The sequence below is a fragment of the Anomaloglossus baeobatrachus genome, chromosome 6 (genome assembly GCF_048569485.1).
Source record: "Anomaloglossus baeobatrachus isolate aAnoBae1 chromosome 6, aAnoBae1.hap1, whole genome shotgun sequence".
Taxonomy (NCBI): Eukaryota; Metazoa; Chordata; class Amphibia; order Anura; family Aromobatidae; genus Anomaloglossus; species Anomaloglossus baeobatrachus.
In genome coordinates, this window is record NC_134358.1 from 284,761,793 (window position 1) to 284,789,321 (window position 27,529).

Below are 27,529 nucleotides of genomic sequence, written 5' to 3' on the forward strand. Positions count from 1 at the left end.
TAACTAATGAGGTAATACAAAATTAACACCTGACTGGTCACATGGCTATGACGTCAGGGAAGGTCCTTTAGTCAGTGGTGGTTCACGGGAGGGCACAGCGATGATCGGACTCGGAAGCAGAAGCGACGGAAAACAGGGCCTGCAGGATGCGTCGCGAGACCTGTAAGTATAATGATAATGTTTAATATTAACTATATTCTTTATCTTACAGCCCCCTGCTCCATCCCATAACTGTAAAGTCCAAGATCGGTGATCGGATGTAAGATTGTGTTATCTCGATCCCGATATTGATCTTTACAAAATGATCGGGCGAGTCTCCTCGATCCCAAACATCTGGGGGATCACCCATCACTAGTTATATACTTATTCAGTAGAGGTGAGCAAATCTGGCAAAATTTTAATGATCTTGTAAGGGTGAATTTTTCCTGGAAATGCAATTCACAGAGAAGTTTTACCCATAAATTAATGTTCCTTTCATGGTCCAAACATTTGGCGGCCATCACCCATCATTTTGCTGACTCTGCAAGAACGTGAATAATAAGAAAATCTGCATTTTGGCAAATGTGGATTTTTTTTTTAATTCATGATAAATTCAATGTCACTTGAATTTATTCACTCATCTTTACTACTTAGTATTTTTATTTTGTTGCTTATGAGAAGATAGTTGAATGTTGTTGAAAAAATAATTAAATAATTAAAATATGCACATTAAGCTGGGTATGTTTGTTTTTGCATAACTAGAGCAGACCTGTGTAAGTTCAGTTCAGCAGGTTTAGCCGGACTTTAGATAAAGTTCGGTTTTGGACCTAGACTTTACCTGAGCCCCATTGGAAGTCACTAATTGGGCAGCTTTTGTCTCCGCTCACATGCAGACAGCTACCACTGGGCCATAAACAGATCACTTCTGGGGGCAGGTTGGTGAGGTTTTTCATTCTTTTCTTTTTTTTTTGGTGCACAATACATTTCATCATGCTGTTGTTACCATCAGTGCGAACCAATCAAACACTGCAAACAGCTTCCACTGGGCTGTTTACCAAGCATACCTGAGCACAGTAAAGTGTGAATGAGTGATTTGCAAAGGTAAAGCACCTAATGTCCAAACTCGAGCTCTGTTTTATTTTTAAGTCTGTGTTCGGTACAAACACCAAGCACTGAACTTAGGGTTCACTCATCCCTCCAAGGACAACATCTGCAAGGAGTTTGTATTTTCTCCCCGTGTTTGAGTGGGTTTCCTCTGGGTGCTTCGATATCCTCATTTGTGGTTTTTGCTTAGTTTCCTTAATATAGGTTTCTCTAGGGCACCTTCTGCATTGTATCATGTATATATTGGCATCTACAAAGTGTTAAAAGAATATCCAGCAATCTCATTCCGATCGTGATAAAAATCAACTTCTTTTATTTAATCCATGTAAAAAAAATATATATATCAAAGAATTAAATCCATGTTAAAAAATCCAGTATAGGAAATGAAGTTGGATCATGTTTCGGATACCGAAACATGTTCAAACTTCATTACCCATACTGGATTTTTTAACATGGATTTAATTATTGGATGAATATATATATATATATATATATATATATATATAAAAGAAGTTGATCTTTATCATAACCGGAATGAGATTGCTGGATATACTTCCTTTGCACTGGGTGTCTTTCACCTCTGGGTTAGGGCCAGGTGGATGGGCCACGAGACTCTAACTAGCTGCATGACTTTTGGCTTACACAGTTTGGCTAATTTTGAACAGGTTGAGGTGGAAGAAAGATGACCATGGAACTTAGTAGACAACTCTGAGCTTTCAAATGTGGACTGAGTGGAAGATAATGCAAAGGAACTGGAGGCAATGGTATATTATGTAAAACCGCCTTAAAATGTTCTGGCCTCTCCATTCTTACAGCGGTAATTGGACCTAAGAAATTACAAAGAGCAGCCTGTGGCTTGGCTACATGGGAGCAAAATGTTTCAGTTTGGAGTCTAGCAGACACATATCTACCATATCCTTGCCCTGTTTCAGTTACATCATCAGCTGTACCCCCATGGCCATGTGGCCTATTAGATGTTCTCCTCATTCTTTGCCACACAAACTATTTCAGGTTAATACATGGAGTATACACAGAGAATGATCATAGCAAAGCCAATATGCAGCTGTTTTTGATTGCTATGTAAAGCTGCGAGATGCAATGTAGTATAAGGTTTCAGAGATATTCTCACTGAAAGGCACCTTGTATGACGCTATTTTGGGTAGATTAAGCTAAAAGATTAAATTGCCTATTTGCTGCTGTTTAGGACCACTACACAATACTGCATTATGAAGTGCTGTATATGATTTAGAATTACAAGCACCTATGACTGTCCCTCACTCCTACAGCAGCCCAATCCTACAATGTATTCGGTTTTTTCATAACTGCTCCATCACTGTCCCTCACTCCAAGAGCATATTGTCCGTAATAAACTTAAGGCAAAATTGCACTGCAGCCCATGTTCCGGCTAATCACAGCCATGTCAAATGCTTGGCATGGCTGCAATCACTCCAGAAGTGCCCACAGCCTAAAAGCTTGCTGAATGGCTGTTCTGCAACCTTTCAACAAGCTTTATTTGGTTGAAATACCCTAACAGGAACCGGACATACAGTCAAAAGGCTGTGTTCAGGCAAGGTGTTCAGTACAGACCCTAAACCTTACAGTTTGGTTCACTTATGTCTAATGAATCAAGATGAAAAAAAAATTGGAAAATCTGCCAAATTCCAGTTTCAAAAGATTTGATCATCTCTAGTATCTTCTCTACAGCCAATATCTGGAACTCATGAGCAAAGCTCATAAAGAGTCTAAAAAAGTGATACCCCCTATATTCAGGTAAATAATACGGAATCAAAATATAATTAAATTATTCAAAAATTGGTGATTTTAGTTAGAAAGAAAATATGGCATTTCCTTAGGCACCGTTTTTTTTACTGTTCTATGTCATTTCAGTTAAAAGAAGTTTGTATATTAGAAAACCATCTGCTTCGATGACATTAACAGAAATCGTAGCATATGTTTTTAGACCTGTCCAAAATATCTGGTTTAAAAGAAATATCTTTTAATAGGTTTCAAATGATGTTTTCACTATAAATTTAACACTGAAACATTCACCAATCAGAATCTATATTATCCAGCAATAAAAAAGAATTGGTAAATACCATATTTTTCAGATTTTAAGACACAGTTTTCCTCCCACAATTTTGGGAGGAAAGTGAGGGGTGTGTCCTATAATCTGAATATAGCTTACCAGGTAGTGAAGAGGTCGCAAGGGGCCGGGGGAAAGCTGCAGTGGCTGTGCAGGTGCTTCGGTAGCTGGGCTGGTATGGGGTCTGCAGAGGCTGGTGCTGGGGCGGCTGTGCAGTGTCAGCAGCTGCTCTGTGGGGTCTCTGGCTGCTGCAGCAGCTGTGCCGGGTCTGGGCGTGGTCTCTGGTGGCTGGTGCTGGGGCTGCTTTGCGGAGTCTCCGGCGGCTTTACTGGTGCTGCAGTTCAGTCGGTGAGAAGTTCAAATAATTCCATGTGAAGTCAGCACGTACGCAGTTTGAGCTCTTGGCTCAAGTTCTTATATGCGCAGGCACCGCCTCCCGCCAATTGATCTCCCTCCAGCGGACTTCAGGAAAATGGAACCCAGAGGTGGTGCTTGCGCAGATGAGATCTTGGCTTGCCATTGAACCTAGAGCTCAATCTGCACTGACTCCGTGGCCAATTTCTTTGAAGCCCTCACCATCTGCAGCCGCCGCAGCAGGAGCCGCTGCAGCCCGAGCCCCAGCACCGCTGCCACAGCATGGCAGCACCAGCTTCTACCGCAGCCCGAGCCCCAGTCTCCACCACGGCAGCAGCCCAAACCCAAGCATAACAGCACCAGCCTCCGCTGCAGCTTGAGCCCCAGTCTCCATTGCAGCCCCAGTCTCTGCCGCAGCCCCAGCCTCTGCCGGTGCCCCAGTCTATGTTGCAGCCTCAGCCTCCGCCAAAGCCCCAGCCTTCGCTGCAGTCCCAGCCTCCTGCACTACTGTTACTGCCCCCCTCCAGTAAGACACCATCGGATTACAAGATGGACACCTTTTGGTCTGAGTTTGGAGTGCATCTTATAATCTGGTGCGTCTTATAAAATAAAAAAAAAAAAGGTAATAACTGGCTGACAAGTTGAGATGATTACCTAAAAAAAATACTTAAGGCCCTATGCGCACTTGCCGGTTTTTCCCGTGGATTTCCTGCGGTTTTGCTGCATATTTCGCTGCAGAAAATGTTCATAACATCTCTGCAGTGAATCACCAGCAAAACCTATGGAAAAAAAAATGCTGTGCGCACTATGCGGAATTCAACAACTACATGTTTTGCTGCGGGATTTCCGCAGCAAAAACAATTGCATGTCACTTCTTTTCTGCACGTCGCTGTGGGATTTCACTCCATTGACTGCAATGTAATCGTGAAATTCCGCAGGGAATAACGCAGGCAGCAAAATCTGTGCGATTCATTGCGTTTTCCTATGTTATTCCCTCCGGTATTTCGCGGTTTACCTGCGGTAATGTACATCGCTGCCTGCGGTTTGCAGGGAAGTGATGCCATTATGACAGGAAGATGAAGCGGAGCAGAGAGTAAACACACAAAGATTAGACACAGACATAGAACACACACATCGCACTCACACACAGACATATAGAATACACATAGAATACACAAAGAAAGCAAACGGACATATAGAAAAAAAATACGTGGGCTCCGCTGTATTTTTACCGTCCAGCCAAGGTAAGCACACAGCGGCGGCCCGGTATTCTCAGGTTAAGGAGGGTGAGGGATAGGGTTAATGTCCCCCAGCTGCCCTCAGACTGTCGCATTCATTATGCGGCAGTACCGGAGTGTCCCAAGCTCTTCCAGATGCCATGATGCGGTGGCTATCCAGGTAATAATGAGTTAAATGACAGCGGATCACTGCCATTTAAGTCCAGGCTTGATCATGGCAGCGTCTATGTGACAGCTGACATAATCAACCCGTAAGTAAAGTGAATAAGTACACACACCAAAAAATCCTTTATTTTAAATAAAACACAAAAAAGCCCCTGGTTCACCATCTTATTAACCCCTCCCAAAACAAAGCTCCGGCGTAATCCACGTCCTGCGATGCTTGCATCCAGCCGCGACTGACACACAGCACTGAATGCAGCCTCGCAGCGAGCCAGCAGAGAGGTAATTACCAGTCACTTCCCACAGCCAGTAATGTGAACTCACATTACCACTCGGGAGAAATGCAGCGTGTGCTGACAGGGACTCTATCCCTCTATCTATTCTTCTATCTATTCTTCTATCTGTCTATTTATCTGTCTGCTATCTATCTCAGAAGGAAATTACTTTTTTTTTTTCAATGTGCTTTATTGCATTGAATGCACTAAAGCACATGTACCAACCTGCATGCGGCAAAACCGCGGTTTGCCATGGTTTTTTATTGCGGATGTGGTAATCTTTCAGACCCTGTGGAATTTTCTTAAGAAAATTCCATTTTCAGTGCGCACAGGGCCCAAAGGTTGCTTTACACGCAGTGACATCGCTAGCGGTGTCGCTCGTGAAAGCACCCGCCCCCATCATTTGTGTGTCATGGGCAAATCGCTACTACCCGTAGCACATACTTACCTGCCTAATGACGTCGCTGTGGCCGGTGAACTGCCTCTTTTCTAACGAGGCAGTTTGTGCGGCGTCACAGCAACGTCACACAGCAGGCGTCCAATTAAAGCGGAGGAGCGGATAGCAGCCGCAGGAAAGTCACGCCCACCTCGTTGCCGGAGGACGCAGGTACGGTGTTTTTCATCGTTCCTGGGGTGTCACACGCAGTATGTGTGCTGCTTCAGGAACGACGAACAACCTGCGTCCAGCACCATCAACGATATTTGGGATTTCAACGATGTGTCAACGATCAACGATTAGGTGAGTATTTTTGATTGTTAGCGGTCGCTCGTACGTGTCACACGCAATGACATCACTAACGAGGCCGGATGTGCATCACAAATTCCGTGATTCCAACGACATCTCTTAGCGATGTTGTTGCATGTAAAGCCCCCTTAAGAGTGTGCATAAAAGAAAAAATGCCTTATTTGATCATTTTACAACATTTTTTTTATAATACAATATATGATCTTGTCAAATTTCTTTGCATTGCAGAAACTAAAAATAAATGCTATAATTGTTTCAAATTTTCAGGAACATGTGCATCCATAACCAATTAAACAATTGCTTAGTGATATATAAAGTATGTCACAAAAGTGAGTAGTTCTGCGACTTTTTGTAAATATTTCATTATATCTTTTCATTGGACAATACTGAAGATATCACACTTTGATGCAATGTAAAGAAACCAGTGTACTGCTTGTATTTTTCTGCAGCAAAACCTGATATCTTAGCACTAATAAAAGCTGCATTTTTGCTGCATCATTTGCCTCCAGTACATGTTTAAATAAAGTTATTTTCATTTACTAAAGAAAGCAGCAAAAACACAGCTAAAAATGTAGCTGCATTTTTTCCCCCTCTCCTTGCTTTCAGTGTTTAAAAAAGCAGCAAAAATGCTGAAAGTATTGATAGGCTGCTTCTTGCAAAAACACAGCAGTTTTCCACTTCAGTCAGGAAAAAAAAACAAATGTGTAGCTCTGTGTGTATGAGACTTCTGAAATCCCATGGGTTTTTATGGTATTGTAAAAAGCAGTTTTTTATTAGCATAAAATCAATTATAAAATGCAAAAAAAAACCCAGCAAAAATGCACTGTGTGACCATAGCCTAACAGTGTAAATTTTAGTGTGCCCTCTAAATAACTCAAACACACAGACATTCATGTCAAACCTTCTGGCATCAAAAGTAAGTATACAACTAAATGGAAATAGCCAAATTGTGCTCAAAGTAAAAAACAAAAATGTGTGGCCACCTTTCCAGCAGTCGCTTAACTCCGTTTGAAAGGAGTTTACTAGAGCTTCACAGGAGCAACTGGAATCCTCTTCCATGCTCCATGATGACATCACAGAGCTGGTGGATTTTAGAGAACTTGCACTACTCCACTTTCTGTTTGAGGATGCCCCACAGATACTCAATAGGGTTTAGGTCTGGAGACTAGAGATGAGTAAACTTTCAGTCTCTTGGCTCGATGTTTGGGCTTGGAAACTGATGTGAAAATCACCCTGGTGAGTATCGCGCTGTGCTTGTGTCTGAGTGATGCGCAGCATTGTGCGTGCTGCGGGGTGTGTGTGATCAGCTCAAATTTGACTTGCATTCTTAGATGTTTTGTTCACCGAAAAATATAAAAAAAAGCACCGCCTACCTCCTCCAGAAGTGTTTTCCCTTTGGAACATAGTAAAACACTTCTGGAGGTGGGTGGGCGGTAATTTGTTTTTCAATTTTTCCATAAACAAACTATCTTACGACGCAGAATGTAAGTCAAATTTGAGCCGATCACACAATTCCCACAGCATATACAATGATGCACATCACTCAGACACCAGCACAGCCCTATACTCACTAGGGTGATTTTAGCATCATTTTCCAAGCCTGAAGCCCGACTCTCGAAAACAAAGGTTTGCTCATCTCTACTGCAGACAAACTTTGCCAGTCCAGAACCTTTTCCTCAGTCCACGTCAGTTTCTTAAGCAATTCAGTGGGCATCTTGGAGGTGTGTTTGGGGCTGTTATCATGCTTTAATACTGTCCTGCTGGCCAGTTTCTAAAGGAAGGGGATCATACTTGGCTTCAGTATGTCACAGTACATCATGGCTGGCAATTATGGTTCCCTCAATGAACTGCAGCTATCCCGACAGCCAAAAGCATTAATGCAGCTTCAAACTATGATACTCCCACCACCATGCTTGACTATGTGAAAGACACATATATACATACATAGCCCTTGTGACTAAAGATGAGCGAACCTTTGGAGGTTCAGTTCTCTGGCAGCAAACGAGCCTAGCTTCACAGGCTCAAGCTTGACTAAAACTCTGGATCAAGTCACTGATTGGCAGTTTGAGTCTCCGCCCACATACAGCCAGCCATAAGCAGAATACTTCCGGGGGAGGGTGGGCAGGCTTTATCAAACTTTTTTTTGTTGCACACTACATGTGATCATGTTGTTGTTACCCTCAGTGTGCACATTCAAACACTGCAAGCGGCTCGCACAGGGCTGAGCACCAAGTGCACCTGAGCACTGCATTGCTTGCATGAGTGTTGTTTGCATGTACAGCATCCGATCCAAGAACCCAAACCTTGATTTTTAAATTTGGTGTTCAATTCAAAAACCGAAACTCAGGTTTGCTTATCTCTACTTGTGACGTCCCTATGGAAAACTGTGCCCTTACATAATGTATTACCTTTAAATTATTCTTTGCAGCATAAAAACTATTAGTAATGAATACATGGATAATGTCCTTTAAATTAATTTTTGTGTAATAGAAAAACGTGAACTTGCTAATTTATTAGTAATTATCAATTTGTTGCATCTGACTAAAAGTAAAAAAAAAAATTTAATATCTGTTCAATATTTTATTACTCAAGACTCATTAAACTCTATCATTGTTTTAATAATGCATTGAACATGGAATGAAAAGAGAATGAGAAAACAATCACATTGAATATAAAATGAATGAATGAATGAATGAATGAATGAATGAATGAATGAGGGCATAAAACATTTATAGATTGTTTCTCCAAAAGCATACTTTTGCTCTTAGGTTTTAATATAGATAAAATATTAATACAGATAATTATTTATTTGTAGTAGCTTTATCATAAATATTAAATTATAAACTTCCAAATTAATTTTTATTAAACGTTTTTCACTCTGATTACTGGGTTTACTTGGGGCTCCAGTTGTCATTTTTTTATTTGTTTTATGGCAACATAGTTATTTAATTAAAAATTAAACTGCTTTTTTTTTTTTATTCTGCAGTAAAAATTAAAAAAAAACCAATATGCATATTAGAATGTTGTCTACGTCTCTGGGGCTGTGGCCTGTAAAACTAAACTTGGGATTTTAAATGGCCCCATTGTCAAGGTGAAATTAATACCTGCAAGTTTTACAATAATGGTAAAAAAGCTAAATAATTTCACGAAAAAGAAACATTTTAATAAAAAAATACACACACATTAGCAAAAATATCAATATATTTCATACATTGGCATACCGTATAATACTTAACCTATATACAATAAAAAAACAATAGTATTAAAATGTTTGTTATAGCATGTTAAACACATTGCATTCCAAGATCTGTTTTTCTTATGTTTGCTAATGCTGTTTTAAGCATTGATATCTTTTGCATTTTGGTTGAGTTAATTTTGATTGTTGAACCAAAAATGTAGTGTTTTAATAATGCCTTTTAGATAGAAAAAACTGTTTTGTCTTTTATTTGCTTTTTTCTCTATACAATATTTTTCTAAGCACCTTAAAAGATGATTTACATTATTACAGTATTTGTTGTGATAGGGGATGACCGAATGGATTGAAACAAATTGAATTATCTTTAAATTTGGCAAAAAAAAAATAAAATTCAGTAGAATCCAACTTTTTATGATTCAGTTCATTTGAGGACTGGGAAGTCTCATGCAGTCCACCAAACAGCCAATGTCCCATCTGCACAGTGCTCTTTGGCGCTTTACTGTGTTTTATATTTGTGTATGGCTGTGTTTTCAAGAACAGAATATATTTGAGCTATTGCGCTTGATCATGATCGGTAGAATATTATGAGTTACCTAAAAGTTCTTCTCTTCACTCCAATATTATAAGGGGTACTTCTCACATAGCGAGATCGCTGCTGAGTCACAGGTTTTGTGACATACCAGTGACCTCATCAGTGATCTCTCTGTGTGTGACACTAAGCAGCGACCTGGCTCCTGCTGTGAAATTGCTGATCGTTACACACTGTTCTGGTTCATTTTTTGCTCGTTGTCTCCCACTGTGCAGCACATATCGTCGTGTTTGACTGTGGGAGACCAACGAGCACTGACTCTGTGTAAGCAGTGTACACTGGTAACCAGGGTAAATATCGGGTAACTAAGCAAATCGCTTTGCTTGGTTACCTGATATTTACCCTGGTTACCACCGTACGTCGCTTACAGGCTCCCTGCACACGTAGCCAGGGTAAATATCGGGTAACTAAGCAAAGCACTTTTCTTGGTTATGCGATATTTACCCTGTTTACCAGCGTACGCTGCTTACAAGCTCCCTGCACACGTAGCCAGGGTAAATATCAGGTAACTAAGCAAAGCGCTTTGCTTAGTAATCCTATGTGTACCCTAGTTACGTATATAGGAGCCAGCACTGGCAGCCGTAAGCGGTGTACGCTGGTAACCAGGATAAATATCGGGTAACCAAGCAAAGCGCTTTGCTTAGTTACACAATATTTAGCCTGGTTACCAAGCGCAGCATTGTTACACGAGTTGCTGGTGTCTGGTGGCTGGTCCCTGATCACTGTGGAGATCTGCCTGATTGAAAGCTTACTAGCAACCCTGTAGTGACATACCAGCGATCCTGACCAGGTCGTATCGTGGTACGTCGTTTAGTGAGATGGTACCCTAACTTTAAATGTCCTCTGTCGGGATTCTGCATTTCCATGACATGCTTAGATCTGTGGCGGCTCATCCCATATTGTGTTTCTCTCAACTATGTCTACCCCACACTTTCTTGCCTTTTGCCTTTTCTTTTCTAGATGTCTGTAAACACATTTCACATTGACATAATTCCTCAAAAGCTAGAAGCCTTTCTTTTAATTTCAAGAATCCTATTATTTGTCTTATCAAAAAAGCGGAGTTAGGATTAAGGACTGGTACTTTCCTTTGCAGAATAAATTGTTGTGTGAAAACAAACATGCTTGCTGTTTGTCATATACAACAAATATTGGATTAACATAACACCTTTGAAGAGCATGAAAACACATTTCTTGTGACTTATAGCTTTAAATAAATGGTTTGCATTTGATGATTTAAGAAAACCTGTCTGCGTAGGCTGAGGTTAATCAAATGAAAGGACTAAGGCCAGTTGTAATAATGGTGCCAAACATGAGCTTCAAGCGTACAAAGGACAACAATGCAGAATATAGAAAAAAGCGGATTTGCATTATTTAGCAAATGATTTTTAAAATAAGAAATTACAAACAAATCTATTTTTTTAAAGCAGAATAGACCTAACAAATACATTTGTAGAACAATGGTTAATTCAAGCTAAGTAATGGCATTTAATTGCTTCTTTTTAGATATAAAAAATCTCTACCGTAATTGCCTTTAAGTTTTATCTATTCTTTTTGTGCAAAATCATCACTTCCTAGTAAAAGTATTGCTATCATATTTTTTTTTTCATTTATTTTTTATGTTACAATATTAAAAATCTACCTGCCTGGAACTAGTAACATCAGAGAAGAAAGATTTGCAAACTAGTTCTGTCAATATTCAGTGAGTGAGAAGCTGGAGGGAGCTTGCAAGCACAGCACATGGAACGGTGTACTTTAGCTTTTTAGCCACACCTCTAATTATCATATTAAATGAAAATCAGTTTCTGCAGAACAGAAGTAGCTATGGTAAAACTATGTTTTCATTTTTTATTAGGTGCTGTTCTCTTTACAAGGCTATGCATTTAGTTTCTGCAATCAGTTTGGTTGGGCTGACAAAATCTCTTTATGCAATGTGCCCACGGCACTATGTACCCGCAGATATATCTGCAGGTATGTCCGCAGGTTTATATATATATATATATATATATATACATAGCTGCGGGATTCCAGCGAAATATCTGTGGTAAACCTGCGGACATTCATGCGACTTACCTGCGGAAGTCCTGGCCTCTATCTCCATAGTGGAGGGCCGGGATTTCCGCAGGTATTTCCGCAGGAATAATTGACATGCAGTTACGTGTGGCTGCAAGACATCCGCAGCATATTCCACAGCTGCCCATACTGCAGCATGGGCACAGACATTCCCCATGTCCCATAGGATAAAAAGGTGGAGTGTCTGTGCTTGTTAAAACCTGCAGATTTATTTAGAAAATCCAGATAAATCCGCAGGTTTTCCATGGCAAATTTCGCGGCTACAGAGTCCCGTGGGCACATAGCCTTAGGCGGGCTTTGCACATTATGACATCGCATGCCGATGCTGCGATGTCGAGTGCGATAGTCCCCGCCCCCATTGTACGTGTGATATCTTGTGATAGCTGCCGTAGCGAACATTATCGCTACGGCAGCTTCACATGCACTCACCTGTCCTGTGACATTGCTCTGGCGGCGAACCGCTGGTCACGTGTGTTGCAGGCACGAGATTATGGGTGGCGCTGTGATTGCATCGCATCGCAAGTGCCCGCCCATCATCTCGTGCCTGCTCTTTCCCCTCTGCCTCCAGCATTCTGCAGTGGTGTCCGGTGGTGTCCTGCTCCGCTCCTCCCATCTATTTCCTGCTGCAGGGTAAGATGGGAAAGAGGTGACGTCGGGTCATCTGGCCAGCGCTTGCGCAGAACGCTGGTGGCAGAGGGGAGAGCGTGGCCACAAGATGATGGGCGGGCACTTGTGATGCAATTTCAGTGCCGCCCATAACCTCGTGCCTGCGCACATGTGACCAGCAGTCCTCGCGTGCGCAGCACCTCGGGCGCAGTGGGCGGCGTCCTGAGATATGAAATGTAGCAATGGGGTATGGCCTAAAGCGACAGGAGGCAGAATAACGGCCACCAGAGAGCCCGCCCCCGTGTACCATTATCAAGATTTCAATACAAAAAGGTACCACTTTATAAAGTATTTATTTTGGTCAGAAAGGGGGCACATAAACAACAGGAACATTGCTAGAATGTAGCCCAGGAGCTGCAGAGGGGGAAACGTTTAGGTTTGAAGCTAAATTTCTGATGACAGGTTCCCTTTAAGGAGCCTAGCTTCTTGCAAAAATTTGGCAAAGCTAGTTAAGGTTAAATTTCAAATGATATGTCCAACACTGATCTATATCAGTAACTATATGGAAAAAGCTGCACTGTCATCTACATTAAACCAAATTTTGTATAAATTAAAAGTGTACCTTATAAGAAAAGAATACTTAAAAAGGGGTTATCCAGTCTAAAATGATGATGGGCATTTGTCAGAGCCAGAAACAGTGGTCACATGTCCCATGTTCTTGGGCCAGAACCTGACTAGTGGAAGTGGCCTTGCACAATGCAAGTGTATTTAGCAAGGCTTGGACCACTAGAAGGCCATGCCTACTAGTTAGACTCACCCAATCCATACACTACTATTGAGCAAAGCCACGCCGATTCGTCAGGTTGTGTCCAGAAAGATGCACATCACAATTATGGCAAAGTGCCTACCGTTCCCGGCTCATAACTTGTAAAATTCTTGCAGGCCATATTGTTTCCCAGAGAGTTCAGAAGACTGCAGTAACATAGAGTGACTGCAGACGTATTATTTTAGACTGGGCAACTCGCTTAATGGCATTGCTAGTCATACAAACAAAAGGATCAAACCAAAAGAAGTGCTCATATGAAGATTTTGGTTGTCTTTTAAAAGAAATGCCAAAATAAGATCCAAAATGGAGAAAACGTCAAGAACTTTATCTTTAGCTCCAGAAACTTCATAAAAAAATGTTTTAACCTTGTCAGACTGGATCTATTTGTTTTTTCTGTGCTATGCTTTGTAACTACTATGACATGCCATGATTCTTTTTTAATTTTATTTTAGTGTAAAGCTGAGTTTTATAATAGTATATGCTTTTTTATTGTCCACATGTTATTGAAGCATAAAAAAGTATAACCTGATCTGATATTAGGGTGGCATGTTATTTCAACCTTTTGGTGTGCAATGTCTGATAAAAAGTAATAACAAGTTACCATATTTTTTGCTTTATATGACGCACCTGATTATAAGACGCAGTCCCCAAATTTGGTGAAGGAAAAGAGATTTTTTTTTTTTTAATGTTAAATGGGGTCCATTTTATAATGTCAGTGTCTGTCTAACAAATCATATAGGGTATATGTCCCTCAAAACCCCCCATCCTAAAATTAGCCCCCCTTAATCTGGATATGGCCCCCTTATATTGAATATAGCCCCCTTGTGCTGGGACACGTCCCCCAGTGATGCCACATGTCCCCCATTGATGACACATCCCCTATTGCTGGCACATGTCCCCTATTTATGGCACATGTCCCCCTGTGCTTGTACGCATCCTCTATTACTGGCAGTCTGGCACAAGTCTCCTATTGCTGGCACACATCCCCTATAGCTGGCACACGTCCACTACAGCTAGTACAGGTCTCCTATAGATGGCACACGTCTCCTACAGCTGGCACAGGTCTCCTATACATGGCACATGCCTCCTACAGCTGGCACAGGTCTCCTATTGATTGCACACGTCCCCCTGTGCTGCCCATTGCCCCTTATTGATGGCACATGTCCCCCTGTGCTGCCCATGGCCCCCTATGGATTGCACATGTCCCCCTGTGCTGCCCATGGCCCCTATAGTTGGAACACCTCCCCTGTGTTTGATTTGGCCCCCATGTGTGCTGCCCATGGCCTTTATAGATGGCACATCTCCCCTATGTTAGATGTGCCCCCCATGCTGTTGCCCATAATAAAATAAAACACTCTTTTCTTACCTTCTGAGCGCTGTAATCCCTGTGTCTCCCTCCGTGGGGCTGAGCTCCTGCTCCACTTCCTGGTTTTCAGTGCCAGTCATGTGATCGGCACAGCAGAGTGATATCACCTCTGCGTGCCTGTTGACAGTGGCAGCAGAGACACCGGGAGATTAGCGCTGGAGGTAAGTAAAGCTTTTTTTATTTTACTATGGGCAGCAGTATGGGGGCCATATCTAACACAGAGGGGATCATGTGCCATCAAAGGGGGGGCGCAGGCACATAAAATATGCGCCGCTGCCCCAACCCATTGCGGTTTCAGCACCACGGTGATGAACAGCGGCAGTGCACATTATATGAGCGGGAGATCAAAGGCTCCCTCCTGCAGCTTTGACCAGCCCCCAGCACCGCTCCAGAGATGCCCCCACCTTCCCTGGACCCTGCAGTATATATATATATATATATATATATATATATATATATATATTTATATATACACCCCCCCGTATATTCGGATTATAACACACACACCCTACTTTCCCCCAAAATTTTGGGGAACAAAAGTGCGTCTTATAAAGTGAAAAATACGGTATATCATTCTCGTCTCAGAGAAAATGTTAAGGAATGATATCTTTCATACCTGAAAATTAAAGAACACTTAGGGCACAGTTACATGGCCAAATAACATGGATGTTGATTGCATGAGAATGCTTGGACCAGCCGATAGCTCTCCAGGTGTAAGCATGAGAGCTGGCTAGAAATACATACTGTCATGGCCAGGAGAGCCACCAACCAGGTCATGCATTGCAATGCAATAGTTCTCCATGTTATACCGCCGTCTGATTGCACTCTTATACTCAGAATTTATAAAAGAGTTGAATGGAAAATGTTTTATTGAAAATTGCTGTTTTATTCTCTTCTAAGAGAAATATATTTAGATTTTAACATAACTCTGTAAACATCAATCACAACGTGTGTGTATTTTAACAGATGGTAATTCTTAAATGGCTGCTATTTTCTACTTTAAAGGAATTTAATCACAGACAGCATTAAAAGCACTGTTTGAAATTTTACAGAAGTAGCAACTACAGGTTCATCTGGAAAAAAAGCATAAATATATCTGTTAAGTTTATTTTGTCTGGAAATTGTTTTACTTCACATCTGGTTATCTCAGCTCTGCTTATCCTCTGATTTTGCTCTTCATAATGTAATGTAGACCTGAAAATAGGTATGACATTTTAATTATAAATGGAAGGTCATTATATAAGCCTTATTTAAGCACATCTCTTAAAGTAGGTGAGATTATTAAATGTATTTGCAGCAATTTTATTTTTTCTTCCAGCCAAAAAATAGTGGATAAATCTCTGTTTTAACCTAAAAAAACAAAAAATTATCTATGAAAACAAAACATTTTTTAGTTTGCTCAAGTCACTTATATGGATCTGTAGGAGAAGTGGCCCATACAGTTGTGCTCAAAAGTTTACATACCTCAGCAGATTTTTTTATTTCTTGGGAGAATATGAATTATAACTAGAGTTTATCGAAAATCCAAAAGGTTTTTAAACAACCCCTAATTTTCTATTAGTTAATCACAGTTTCAACACTGCTGACTGGCATTATCAATTCCTTTGATATATTTTTGTATCCCTTTCCTGTTTTATATGGTTCAACTATCTTTTTGAGTAGATCCATTGACAAATCTTTTGCTTTCCCCATGACTGACAATACAGAAATGTCAGGGGCTGGATAACAGATGCAAGAGTCTGTCTGAATCCAAGAAACTCACTCAGCTTTTATGCACACACTGATTACAATCAAACAGGTCCCAGGTGAGGATGTCACCTTTATTAGCCATTCAAACCCATTTGTATCAACTGCTATGCATGTTTTCAGGCCAAAATCACCAGCATATGTGAACATTTCATCAGTGTCATTTGGATGCTTTTGGTTATCATTATGCTTTAAAAAGAGAAAACACATTAGTTTGACAATAAATGGCTTCACCCAACCACTAACCATGAGTGGAAAAAAAAGATTTTGTGTTGTAATTCATATTCTCTAAAAAAAAGGCCAAGAAAGCAAAAAATCTTCTGTGGTATGTAAACTTTTGAGCACAACTGTATTCATGACCCCTACTCCCATGCATAGGAATTGGAGAGATAGTCATACAACTTAAAAAGAAAAAATATGGCTCTAGCTGTCAAATAAGGTAAATCAATGAGTTGTAATTAGAGATGAGCTAGTATCAAAATATTTGATACAATAGCGAGTATAATGCAAGACAATGGAAAATTCAATTAATTTCTGCTGGACCCAATAAAGAGGTCTGGGGGATGGGAAAGTGATGAAACTGGATGGGGAGAGCCTAGAGAATATGCCTGTTTTTCTTTTCTCTCTCTCTTTCTCTCTCTCTCTGTCTCTGTCGCTCCCACTCCTGCGATAAGTGTGAAGCGTGGTCAGTCAATCACAGTAATGCCACTACCATGATGGATGTGGCTGTGATTGTTTAAGAAGCCCAGCATGTTTAGTGGCTGCAAATCAAGTGCCAAGCTTGCTGGGCAGGAAAAGCGAATATTGCAAGGCGAGTACACAAAAACTCGCAATATAACGAGTAACGTGAATACCGTACTATCCGTTCGAGTAGCAAATAGTAACGATTACACTCACTCATCACTACTTGTAATGTTTTGATCGTCTTGATTCTAGAGTTAAAGTATAAAAAGTGGGCTCCCTCTGCTCATTTTTAACTAGGCAATTTTCTTTATTTGCATTTCTTGTATGCTTTATTTATGCATTTGTATGCTTTATCTTTCTTGTCAGTCTAATTATCTATTGCAATGTGAATGTATTCATCTCTTTTGTTTTGCAGGAGTTATTAGAACAGCATTACCAAACATGGACAGAGAAGCTCGAGAACATTATTCTGTTGTAATTCAAGCAAAGGATATGGCGGGTCAAGTTGGTGGTCTTTCTGGATCAACTACTATCAATGTTACACTTATTGATGTTAATGATAATCCACCAAGATTTCCTCAAAGTATGAAGGTCCTTTTTCTTTACTTTCTTTAAATTTATGCTTCTGGCATAGTTAGATTCCATAATCCTATTTGTTGATTTCTCTCATTTCTATTAGCGAATATATATTTTTTATAAGTTAATACAGATTTTTTCCAAGGTTTCCAGCTTCTTATTCTAAGGTATAAAATACCTGCCAGTTTTTCTGACATGTCTATTGTAGTGAATCCTCAAATGCCCTATGAAATAACATTTTATGAGCATTACTCATAACTCTGTGCTGTGCCCTTTCCATGTATTCTCCTACAAGAATTATCGAAGTACATTGACAAATGAATGCTACCATTCCACTTGTCAAATGCATCTGTCCTTAAACTGTCCGCACTTATCTGACTGTATAGAGACATAGTTCCAATGGATAACCCACTTATTTAATACATTAATTGAAAATGAATTAATCTTTCAAAATTTGACAGTTTCACCAAATTTTAATAAAAAGTGTTCATTGTCAATCGAATTATCAAAATTCTATCGCAGTAAATCATTTTGCCCCAAATCTCAAAAACTTCAAAGCCTCTATTCTGAGGTCTCCTAAAACTGGATCTAACCTCTTTTAAAGGGAATCTGTCACTCCATTTGAAGTATCTAACCTTTTTATATAAGCATACAGGTAATAGAGTGCTGAAAATAATCATACATGTATGCCTCATATCATATGCCTTTTGGTGGAAAAATTAACTTTTATCCCTCTATGTCAATGAGTTCTTCCAGCCCATGATGCAGATACTGCCAAGAAGATGACATCCCCTCCTTGCTTTATTAGCATAGTTGTCAGCTTTCATCAGCATCGCAGTATCACTGTGAGGTCTAGTTGTGCTCCTGAATAGAAATGAGAGAACCTGTTCAATAATGGTTTGCCAATTTCAAATTCGGTATGAGATTTAAGCCGGCGTCACACGGGAAGATCTATCGTGCGATCGCATGAGCGATTGTACCCACCCCTGTCGTTTGTGTGTCACGGGCAATTAGTTGCCCATGGCGCACAAAGTCGTTAACCCCCCCATCACACGTACTTACCCCCCGGGCGACGTTGCTGTGGGCAGTGAACATCTTCTTCCTGAAGGGGGAGGGATGTTCGGTGTCACAGCGACATCACAAGGCAGCCGGCCAATAGAAGCGGAAGGGCGGAGATGAACGGGACGTAAACATCCCACCCACCTTCTTCCTTCTGCATTGCCGGCGGGACGCAGGTAAGCCATGTTCATCATTCCCGAGGTGTCACAGAGCGATGTGTGCTACCTCTGGAACGACGAACAACCGGAGCACATAAGGAGGACCGACATTTTGAAAATGAATGATGTGTCAACAAGCAACGATAAGGTGAGCATTTTTGCTCGTTCACAGTCGTTCGGAGGTGTCACACGGTATGATATCTCTGACGATACCGGATGTGTGTCATTAACGACGTGACCCCGACGACATATCGCCCTATATCGTAGCGTGTGACGCCGGCATTAGCCTATTTGGTACAAGGAGCACTTTCCCCAAAAGTTGGCAATGTTCGCTTTTGTTTGATCACTTATTGCATTTTCCGTAAATGCTTTTCTAATAACATGTTATGCTTTTGTATAGGAGTGTAGTGCTGTATGATGAATGGGAGATGTGTTTAATTAGTGGAGTGGGTGGGGACTCGGGAGACGTCAGAGGCATGCAACACCACTTTTACTTAACTTTATTTATGAATGTTCCTACAGCCAATCACAGCGCAGCAAACATCCACAAGTTTCAGACTAAATGGCTTGTTTTATTGGCTGGCTAAGTCACAAGTCCGTGCATATAAATTGTGGACATGCGGCATCAGCACCATTTTGTGAATGTCAAACATTAGGAAAGGTGCTGCCGCCGGTGCTGCTAGACAGTTAGGTTAGCTAGGGGTTTAATGACAGTTAGTTGAGATAGATAGGAGAGCAATAGTGTAGAATTGGAACGTGCACTGTAGGCAAAGGTGTGTGCCAGAAATTATCATTTCATGATAGAAATAGGGATTTCTACTTGTCAGTACCTGCTAAAGAGTTGCCAGTGAAATATTTAAATAGGTATTGCTATGTATTATTGCCTTCTCCAAATTAGCCAGTGAAACACATTTCTAGGTATTGCTACTTATTAATGCCTGCTCCAAATTAGGCAGTGAAACATATTTCTAGGTATTGTTATCTTTATTGCCTGCTCCAAATAAGGCAGTGAAACACATTTCTAGGTATTGCTATGTATTTCTGCCTGCTCAATATTATGCAGTGAAACACATTCTAGGTATTGTTACTTATTTGTGGCTGCTATAAATTTGCTAGTGAACTGGGTAAAAAGGTCTTGGCACTTTTTAGTATCTGCTCCAAATTGTGCAGTTAACTACATCTCTAGGTATTGGTACATTTTAGGTAGTGCCTTCACAATATTACCAACTCAGGCAGCAAATAAATAATTTATCTTTTCTGTCAAGTGTCTGACAGGTGTGGGCGTAGGGCTGCAAAGCATCTGAACAAAAGCAGCAAGGACGGGGTACAAAGTATTAAAATTTAACCTTTAATGAGTCCTATTAAAACGGAAGCAGGTAAAGCCTTCCTCCACAATAGTTATCTTAAAACCAACACACAAAAAATCCCCTTTAGCATGTATAGGGGTACCATCAAGCCCAGGACAGCGCCTGTACAGATAACAACAGTAGGTAAGCTGACCCGTGCCAAACATATACCGGGACAGCTCACCTCTTTGGGCCTTGGACCACCACGGTATCAAAAAAGGTCCAGGAACCCTATAATTACAGATAGAGGAGGATGGAACGATCTCACCACATCAGACGGCGATCCAACCCCTATCAAAGATCCTCATATCCTCCTGGGCATCCCGGTGGTCCTATTTCAGTGGACTTAACACCTGGTCCCCTTAGGGAGATAGAGGTCCTGATGTCCTTGTTCTCCCAAGGCGTTTCATATACAAAGATAATCGTCAGGGGAGTATCGAGAGTCAGTCCTTACAACAGAAGGACAGGACAGGACATGCTGTTAAACAAATACACAAAATCAGATACCAATATCATATACCAGACTCACCATGCGAACTGATAGGAGAAAGTACTGGCAGGGTCTTACCGGACGGCAAACAGCGGGGCTCCTATATGCTGCGCACCGCTGCCTTGCGTCCGCCATCTTTTTAAACCCTGCTCGGCTGCCCTCGTGTGACGCCGCATCAGTGCCGACCCTCCCACACTTCCGGGTCGCACTGTGGAACACAGGCCTGAACCGCAAACGTCACACAACCAGTGACGTAGCCGGCGCATGCGCAGAACCCGCCGCCAAAAAAAGGCAGCGAGCATTGTCAACGGCGTCACGCCCCCTCATATTGAACGAATTCATTTCACTGGGCGGGCAGGGAAACAAAGCACCAGCACAACAAAGTTGTGCCCAGGGCTATCTGGCTCATACGGCCAGAGGGTGAGGAAGTCACATAAACCCCTCAAACCCATACCAGATGTATGACGAGTAAACTGGCTCATAGACCAAAACCAGTATCGCTTTTAGCAAAAGGAGAAAAATAGAAAAAATCCCCATACAGCATAAGGAGGTAGAGAAAAGGTCACTTGAAAAACAGGCCTAGTGGGACATGGACTAGACTAGGTCTTTGGGGACAAGGCTTAGTAAGGACAGAAAGGTGAAACATAAGATCTACCTACACCTCCACCACTACAACTATCTAAAGAATGCAGGCCCTACCTATCAGCGGAGGTCGGCACCCTAAGATACACGGTGAGAGGCGCCCCCGCTCGTCCGACGGCTAGCCCTCCTATCTAATAACTGCCTATTCTCACAAAAAGGGTGCAAAGGACAGGATTTCATTAAGACCAGAGGGGGTAACCGTTCTTAGCCTGAAGATCCACTCAGCCTCACGCTGAAGGATCCTCTTGTTCCAGTCCCCACCTCGCTTAGGAGGAAAAATCATGTCAATACCCTGAAAGGAAATCCACCCAGGGTCACCATTATGCATTGTGTTGACATGCTTCGCTAGGGGGGTATCATTCTTCAACCTGAGATCCCTCAGGTGCTCCCCCACCCTCCTCCTCAGTTCCCTCTTGGTCTTTCCTACATACTCTAGACCGCAACGGCAAGTCACCTTATATATGACACCTTTAGTACGGCAATTAATAAAGTGTCGGATCTCATATTCTCTTCCTGTGACATTACTGGAAAACTTCTTTCCTGTTTTTAATGCGTTACAGGCCACACAACCACTACAACGGAAGCACCCTTTGGTGTTACTCCTAAGCCATCCGCTGCCAGATTCCCTGTTGTCAGTAAAGTGGCTGTGTACCAGTCGGTCTTGTAGGGACCTGGCCTTCCTGTAGGTAATACATGGTTTATTAGAAATGAATGTACCGACGTCCTCATCCATCATTAGGATAGGCCAATGTTTTTCAAGTACCTTCCTCACCTCCTTAGCCCCGTTGTTATAGGTAGTAATAAACCTGATCACCTCATTGGTCTTGACATTTTCTTTTTCTTTTTTTGGTGGATACAGTAGATTAGTTCTTTCTACTCGATCAGTCACCCTACGAGCCTCACTGATGACCTTACGTGGATATCCTCTTTCTAAAAAACGGGCCTCAAGATCGTTAGACTGCACGGCACAGCTCCCCTCACTAGAGCAATTTCTCCTAATTCTAGAAAACTGTCCTCGAGGAATACCCTTCTTTAGCGCCAGAGGGTGCCCACTTTCCCACCTTAATAGCGAATTGGTCGCTGTAGGTTTACGGTAGGTACTTGTGGAAATACCCCCCTCTGCAGTTTTTTCCACCAGGACGTCTAGAAAAGGAAGACTAGAAAGATTGCTCTCATAAGTAAAACGGAGGCCGGGGCTACTATTATTCAACTCTGCAACAAAAGCAGAGAGTTCAAATTCAGTGCCCTTCCATAAGAGGAACACATCGTCGATGAACCTGCTCCACAGAACGATCTTATCCGTGGGTAACACTGACTCATCCCCGAATACAACAGTCTCCTCCCACCAGCCCAGGAGCAAATTTGCGTACGAAGGCGCACAAGGGCTGCCCATCGCAGTGCCCCTGAGCTGGTGGTAGAGCCGGTTCCCAAAGAGGAAGATGTTGTGCGTCAGACAGAATTCCAAGATCTGCAATAGGAAAGAGTTGTGTTCCTCAAATTGTCTCCCTCTACTGTTGAGGAAGTACCGTACAGCCTTCAGACCTGCCTCATGTTCAATAGACGAGTATAATGACTCCACATCAATACTCGCTAGTATGACATCATCATCCACCGAGACACCTTCAAGTTTTCTGAGTAAATCAGTGGTGTCTCTAAGGTAGGAATTTAAAGAGACGACATAAGGCCTCAGGAGCCTATCAATATAAATTCCTAGGTTCTGGGTCAAACTACCCACACCAGACACAATCGGTCTACCCTTAAGTGGATCCAACCCCTTGTGCACCTTTGGTAGACAATAAAAGGTAGGGGTGACCGGGAAACTTAGAAAAAGAAACTCAAACTCCCTTTTGTCAATCAGGCCATTCTCTTTAGCAGTCACCAGTTGGTGACTGCTAAAGAGAATGGCCTGATTGACAAAAGGGAGTTTGAGTTTCTTTTTCCCGGTCACCCCTACCTTTTATTGTCTACCAAAGGTGCACAAGGGGTTGGATCCACTTAAGGGTAGACCGATTGTGTCTGGTGTGGGTAGTTTGACCCAGAACCTAGGAATTTATATTGATAGGCTCCTGAGGCCTTATGTCGTCTCTTTAAATTCCTACCTTAGAGACACCACTGATTTACTCAGAAAACTTGAAGGTGTCTCGGTGGATGATGATGTCATACTAGCGAGTATTGATGTGGAGTCATTATACTCGTCTATTGAACATGAGGCAGGTCTGAAGGCTGTACGGTACTTCCTCAACAGTAGAGGGAGACAATTTGAGGAACACAACTCTTTCCTATTGCAGATCTTGGAATTCTGTCTGACGCACAACATCTTCCTCTTTGGGAACCGGCTCTACCTACCAGCTCAGGGGCACTGCGATGGGCAGCCCTTGTGCGCCTTCGTACGCAAATTTGCTCCTGGGCTGGTGGGAGGAGACTGTTGTATTCGGGGATGAGTCAGTGTTACCCACGGATAAGATCGTTCTGTGGAGCAGGTTCATCGACGATGTGTTCCTCTTATGGAAGGGCACTGAATTTGAACTCTCTGCTTTTGTTGCAGAGTTGAATAATAGTAGCCCCGGCCTCCGTTTTACTTATGAGAGCAATCTTTCTAGTCTTCCTTTTCTAGACGTCCTGGTGGAAAAACTGCAGAGGGGGGTATTGCCACAAGTACCTACCGTAAACCTACAGCGACCAATTCGCTATTAAGGTGGGAAAGTGGGCACCCTCTGGCACTAAAGAAGGGTATTCCTCGAGGACAGTTTTCTAGAATTAGGAGAAATTGCTCTAGTGAGGGGAGCTGTGCCGTGCAGTCTAACGATCTTGAGGCCCGTTTTTTAGAAAGAGGATATCCACGTAAGGTCATCAGTGAGGCTCGTAGGGTGACTGATCGAGTAGAAAGAACTAATCTACTGTATCCACCAAAAAAAGAAAAAGAAAATGTCAAGACCAATGAGGTGATCAGGTTTATTACTACCTATAACAACGGGGCTAAGGAGGTGAGGAAGGTACTTGAAAAACATTGGCCTATCCTAATGATGGATGAGGACGTCGGTACATTCATTTCTAATAAACCATGTATTACCTACAGGAAGGCCAGGTCCCTACAAGACCGCCTGGTACACAGCCACTTTACTGACAACAGGGAATCTGGCAGCGGATGGCTTAGGAGTAACACCAAAGGGTGCTTCTGTTGTAGTGGTTGTGTGGCCTGTAACGCATTAAAAACAGGAAAGAAGTTTTCCAGTAATGTCACAGGAAGAGAATATGAGATCCGACACTTTATTAATTGCCGTACTAAAGGTGTCATATATAAGGTGACTTGCCGTTGCGGTCTAGAGTATGTAGGAAAGACCAAGAGGGAACTGAGGAGGAGGGTGGGGGAGCACCTGAGGGATCTCAGGTTGAAGAATGATACCCCCCTAGCGAAGCATGTCAACACAATGCATAATGGTGACCCTGGGTGGATTTCCTTTCAGGGTATTGACATGATTTTTCCTCCTAAGCGAGGTGGGGACTGGAACAAGAGGATCCTTCAGCGTGAGGCTGAGTGGATCTTCAGGCTAAGAACGGTTACCCCCTCTGGTCTTAATGAAATCCTGTCCTTTGCACCCTTTTTGTGAGAATAGGCAGTTATTAGATAGGAGGGCTAGCCGTCGGACGAGCGGGGGCGCCTCTCACCGTGTATCTTAGGGTGCCGACCTCCGCTGATAGGTAGGGCCTGCATTCTTTAGATAGTTGTAGTGGTGGAGGTGTAGGTAGATCTTATGTTTCACCTTTCTGTCCTTACTAAGCCTTGTCCCCAAAGACCTAGTCTAGTCCATGTCCCACTAGGCCTGTTTTTCAAGTGACCTTTTCTCTACCTCCTTATGCTGTATGGGGATTTTTTCTATTTTTCTCCTTTTGCTAAAAGCGATACTGGTTTTGGTCTATGAGCCAGTTTACTCGTCATACATCTGGTATGGGTTTGAGGGGTTTATGTGACTTCCTCACCCTCTGGCCGTATGAGCCAGATAGCCCTGGGCACAACTTTGTTGTGCTGGTGCTTTGTTTCCCTGCCCGCCCAGTGAAATGAATTCGTTCAATATGAGGGGGCGTGACGCCGTTGACAATGCTCGCTGCCTTTTTCTGGCGGCGGGTTCTGCGCATGCGCCGGCTACGTCACTGGTTGTGTGACGTTTGCGGTTCAGGCCTGCGTTCCACAGTGCGACCCGGAAGTGTGGGAGGGTCGGCACTGATGCGGCATCACACGAGGGCAGCCGAGCAGGGTTTAAAAAGATGGCGGACGCAAGGCAACGGTGCGCAGCATATAGGAGCCCCGCTGTTTGCCGTCCGGTAAGACCCTGCCAGTACTTTCTCCTATCAGTTCGCATGGTGAGTCTGGTATATGATATTGGTATCTGATTTTGTGTATTTGTTTCACAGCATGTCCTGTCCTGTCCTTCTGTTGTAAGGACTGACTCTCGATACTCCCCTGACGATTATCTTTGTATATGAAACGCGTTGGGAATACAAGGACATCAGGACCTCTATCTCCCTAAGGGGACCAGGTGTTAAGTCCACTGAAATAGGACCACCGGGACGCCCAGGAGGATATGAGGATCTTTGAAAGGGGTTGGATCGCCGTCTGATGTGGTGAGATCGTTCCATCCTCCTCTATCTGTAATTATAGGGTTCCTGGACCTTTTTTGATACCGTGGTGGTCCAAGGCCCAAAGGGGTGAGCTGTCCCGGTATATGTTTGGCACGGGTCAGCTTACCTACTGTTGTTATCTGTACAGGCGCTGTCCTGGGCTTGATGGTACCCCTATACATGCTAAAGGGGATTTTTTGTGTGTTGGTTTTAAGATAACTATTGTGGAGGAAGGCTTTACCTGCTTCCGTTTTAATAGGACTCATTAAAGGTTAAATTTTAATACTTTGTACCCCGTCCTTGCTGCTTTTGTTTAAATTCACCAGTGTGGTACATTACCAGTAGCTATATAAATACTGCAAAGCATCTGTTTGAAAGGGAAAGGGTACATCAACCATGAGTGGTAAATCATGATGAGATTGTGGTGGAAGGGTGAATAGGTGATGTGTTGGAGGTGTACATGTGGGAAGTTCTGTTAGCCAAAGCTCTAGTGAGCAAACACTGGCTCATCTTAGCCCAAGAGAAATGAGAACAACTTCCATTACTGGACAGCCTACTTCCCTAGATTTCTTTAGCAGCCGCATATCACTTTAACTTCAAAATGATGCTGATAAACAGCATGTGCTAGAGTGGATGGCAAGCGCTGTATCAAGAGGCCTCTCCTCCTCTTCCTGTACCTCAACATCGCAGTTCATTCCCCAGAGGTTCCATCTTAATTATACTTGTTTCCGTCCGAGCCACAAATATCCAACCGGTTAACTGACTGTGGGGAACCACACATGGGCGAGTCTGCAGAGCTGCTCACACATTCTATCCCATGGGCATCCGAGGTCTGCTCCAAAGATTCCCAGACTGAAGAGGAGAAAATCATCTACACCGATGCCCAAAAACTTTGTGATTTGATTCCTAGCCAGGACAAAGTAGGGTTGGAGTAGGATCCCTATCCTAGTCAATTGATAACCCCTGGGGTGGAGGAGATGATGATGAGACTCAGATACCTGAGGTGCAAGTGTACTGTCCTGTGATGTCAGGTCAGGAAGAGGAAGGGTGGAATAACATAGAGCATGACAATAAAGTTGTAGATCTCACTTGGTGTGAACCCACAGGCATGCAGCTGAGTAGCTGATCAGATGAGTAGGAGAACGAAGACCAGGATGGTGCATTGACGATTCCCACACAAACATGTAGTGAAGCAACCATGAGAAGCAATGCATCCTCAGTCACAACATTGGCTGTGGCCAGCAGCGGTTGCAGGTCTGCAGTTCGCAGGAAGGGTTGCCTAGCCTGGGCCTTTTTTTAACTGATTTTTTTTTATTAATTTTCATTGAAACATCAGTTATGTATTCAACATACATCTTGAAAACAAATTGCATACTGATTGTACAGTAACACGTGAGTCAGTATGGATGATAATACGTAAACCAAACAACAAAAAGAAAACAGAAAACTCGAGGTTCATGCAATTAGCTTGGATGTGTCATTTAAACAGGGTTGATATAAAATCCTTGTTCATCAGCACTTGCCAATCTTTCATGAACCTCTGGAAATTATTATTTTTATGAGCTGACATTTTTTTGAAAGCGCATGTTTTATTGATACTAAAAATGACATTTGCATT

The 27,529-nt window shown here is 42.4% G+C and overlaps 1 protein-coding gene across 1 annotated transcript in view; it reads left to right on the forward strand.

Annotated features, from left to right (window-relative positions):
- The window catches only part of CDH18 (cadherin 18), a 1,183,629-nt gene that overhangs the window by 721,170 nt on the left and 434,930 nt on the right, over positions 1-27,529 (forward strand). Inside the window, exon 5 of the mRNA XM_075314869.1 lies at positions 17,439-17,606. Within this exon, the coding sequence (XP_075170984.1) occupies positions 17,439-17,606 (168 nt within the window). The remainder of the gene's footprint in view (positions 1-17,438; positions 17,607-27,529) is intronic.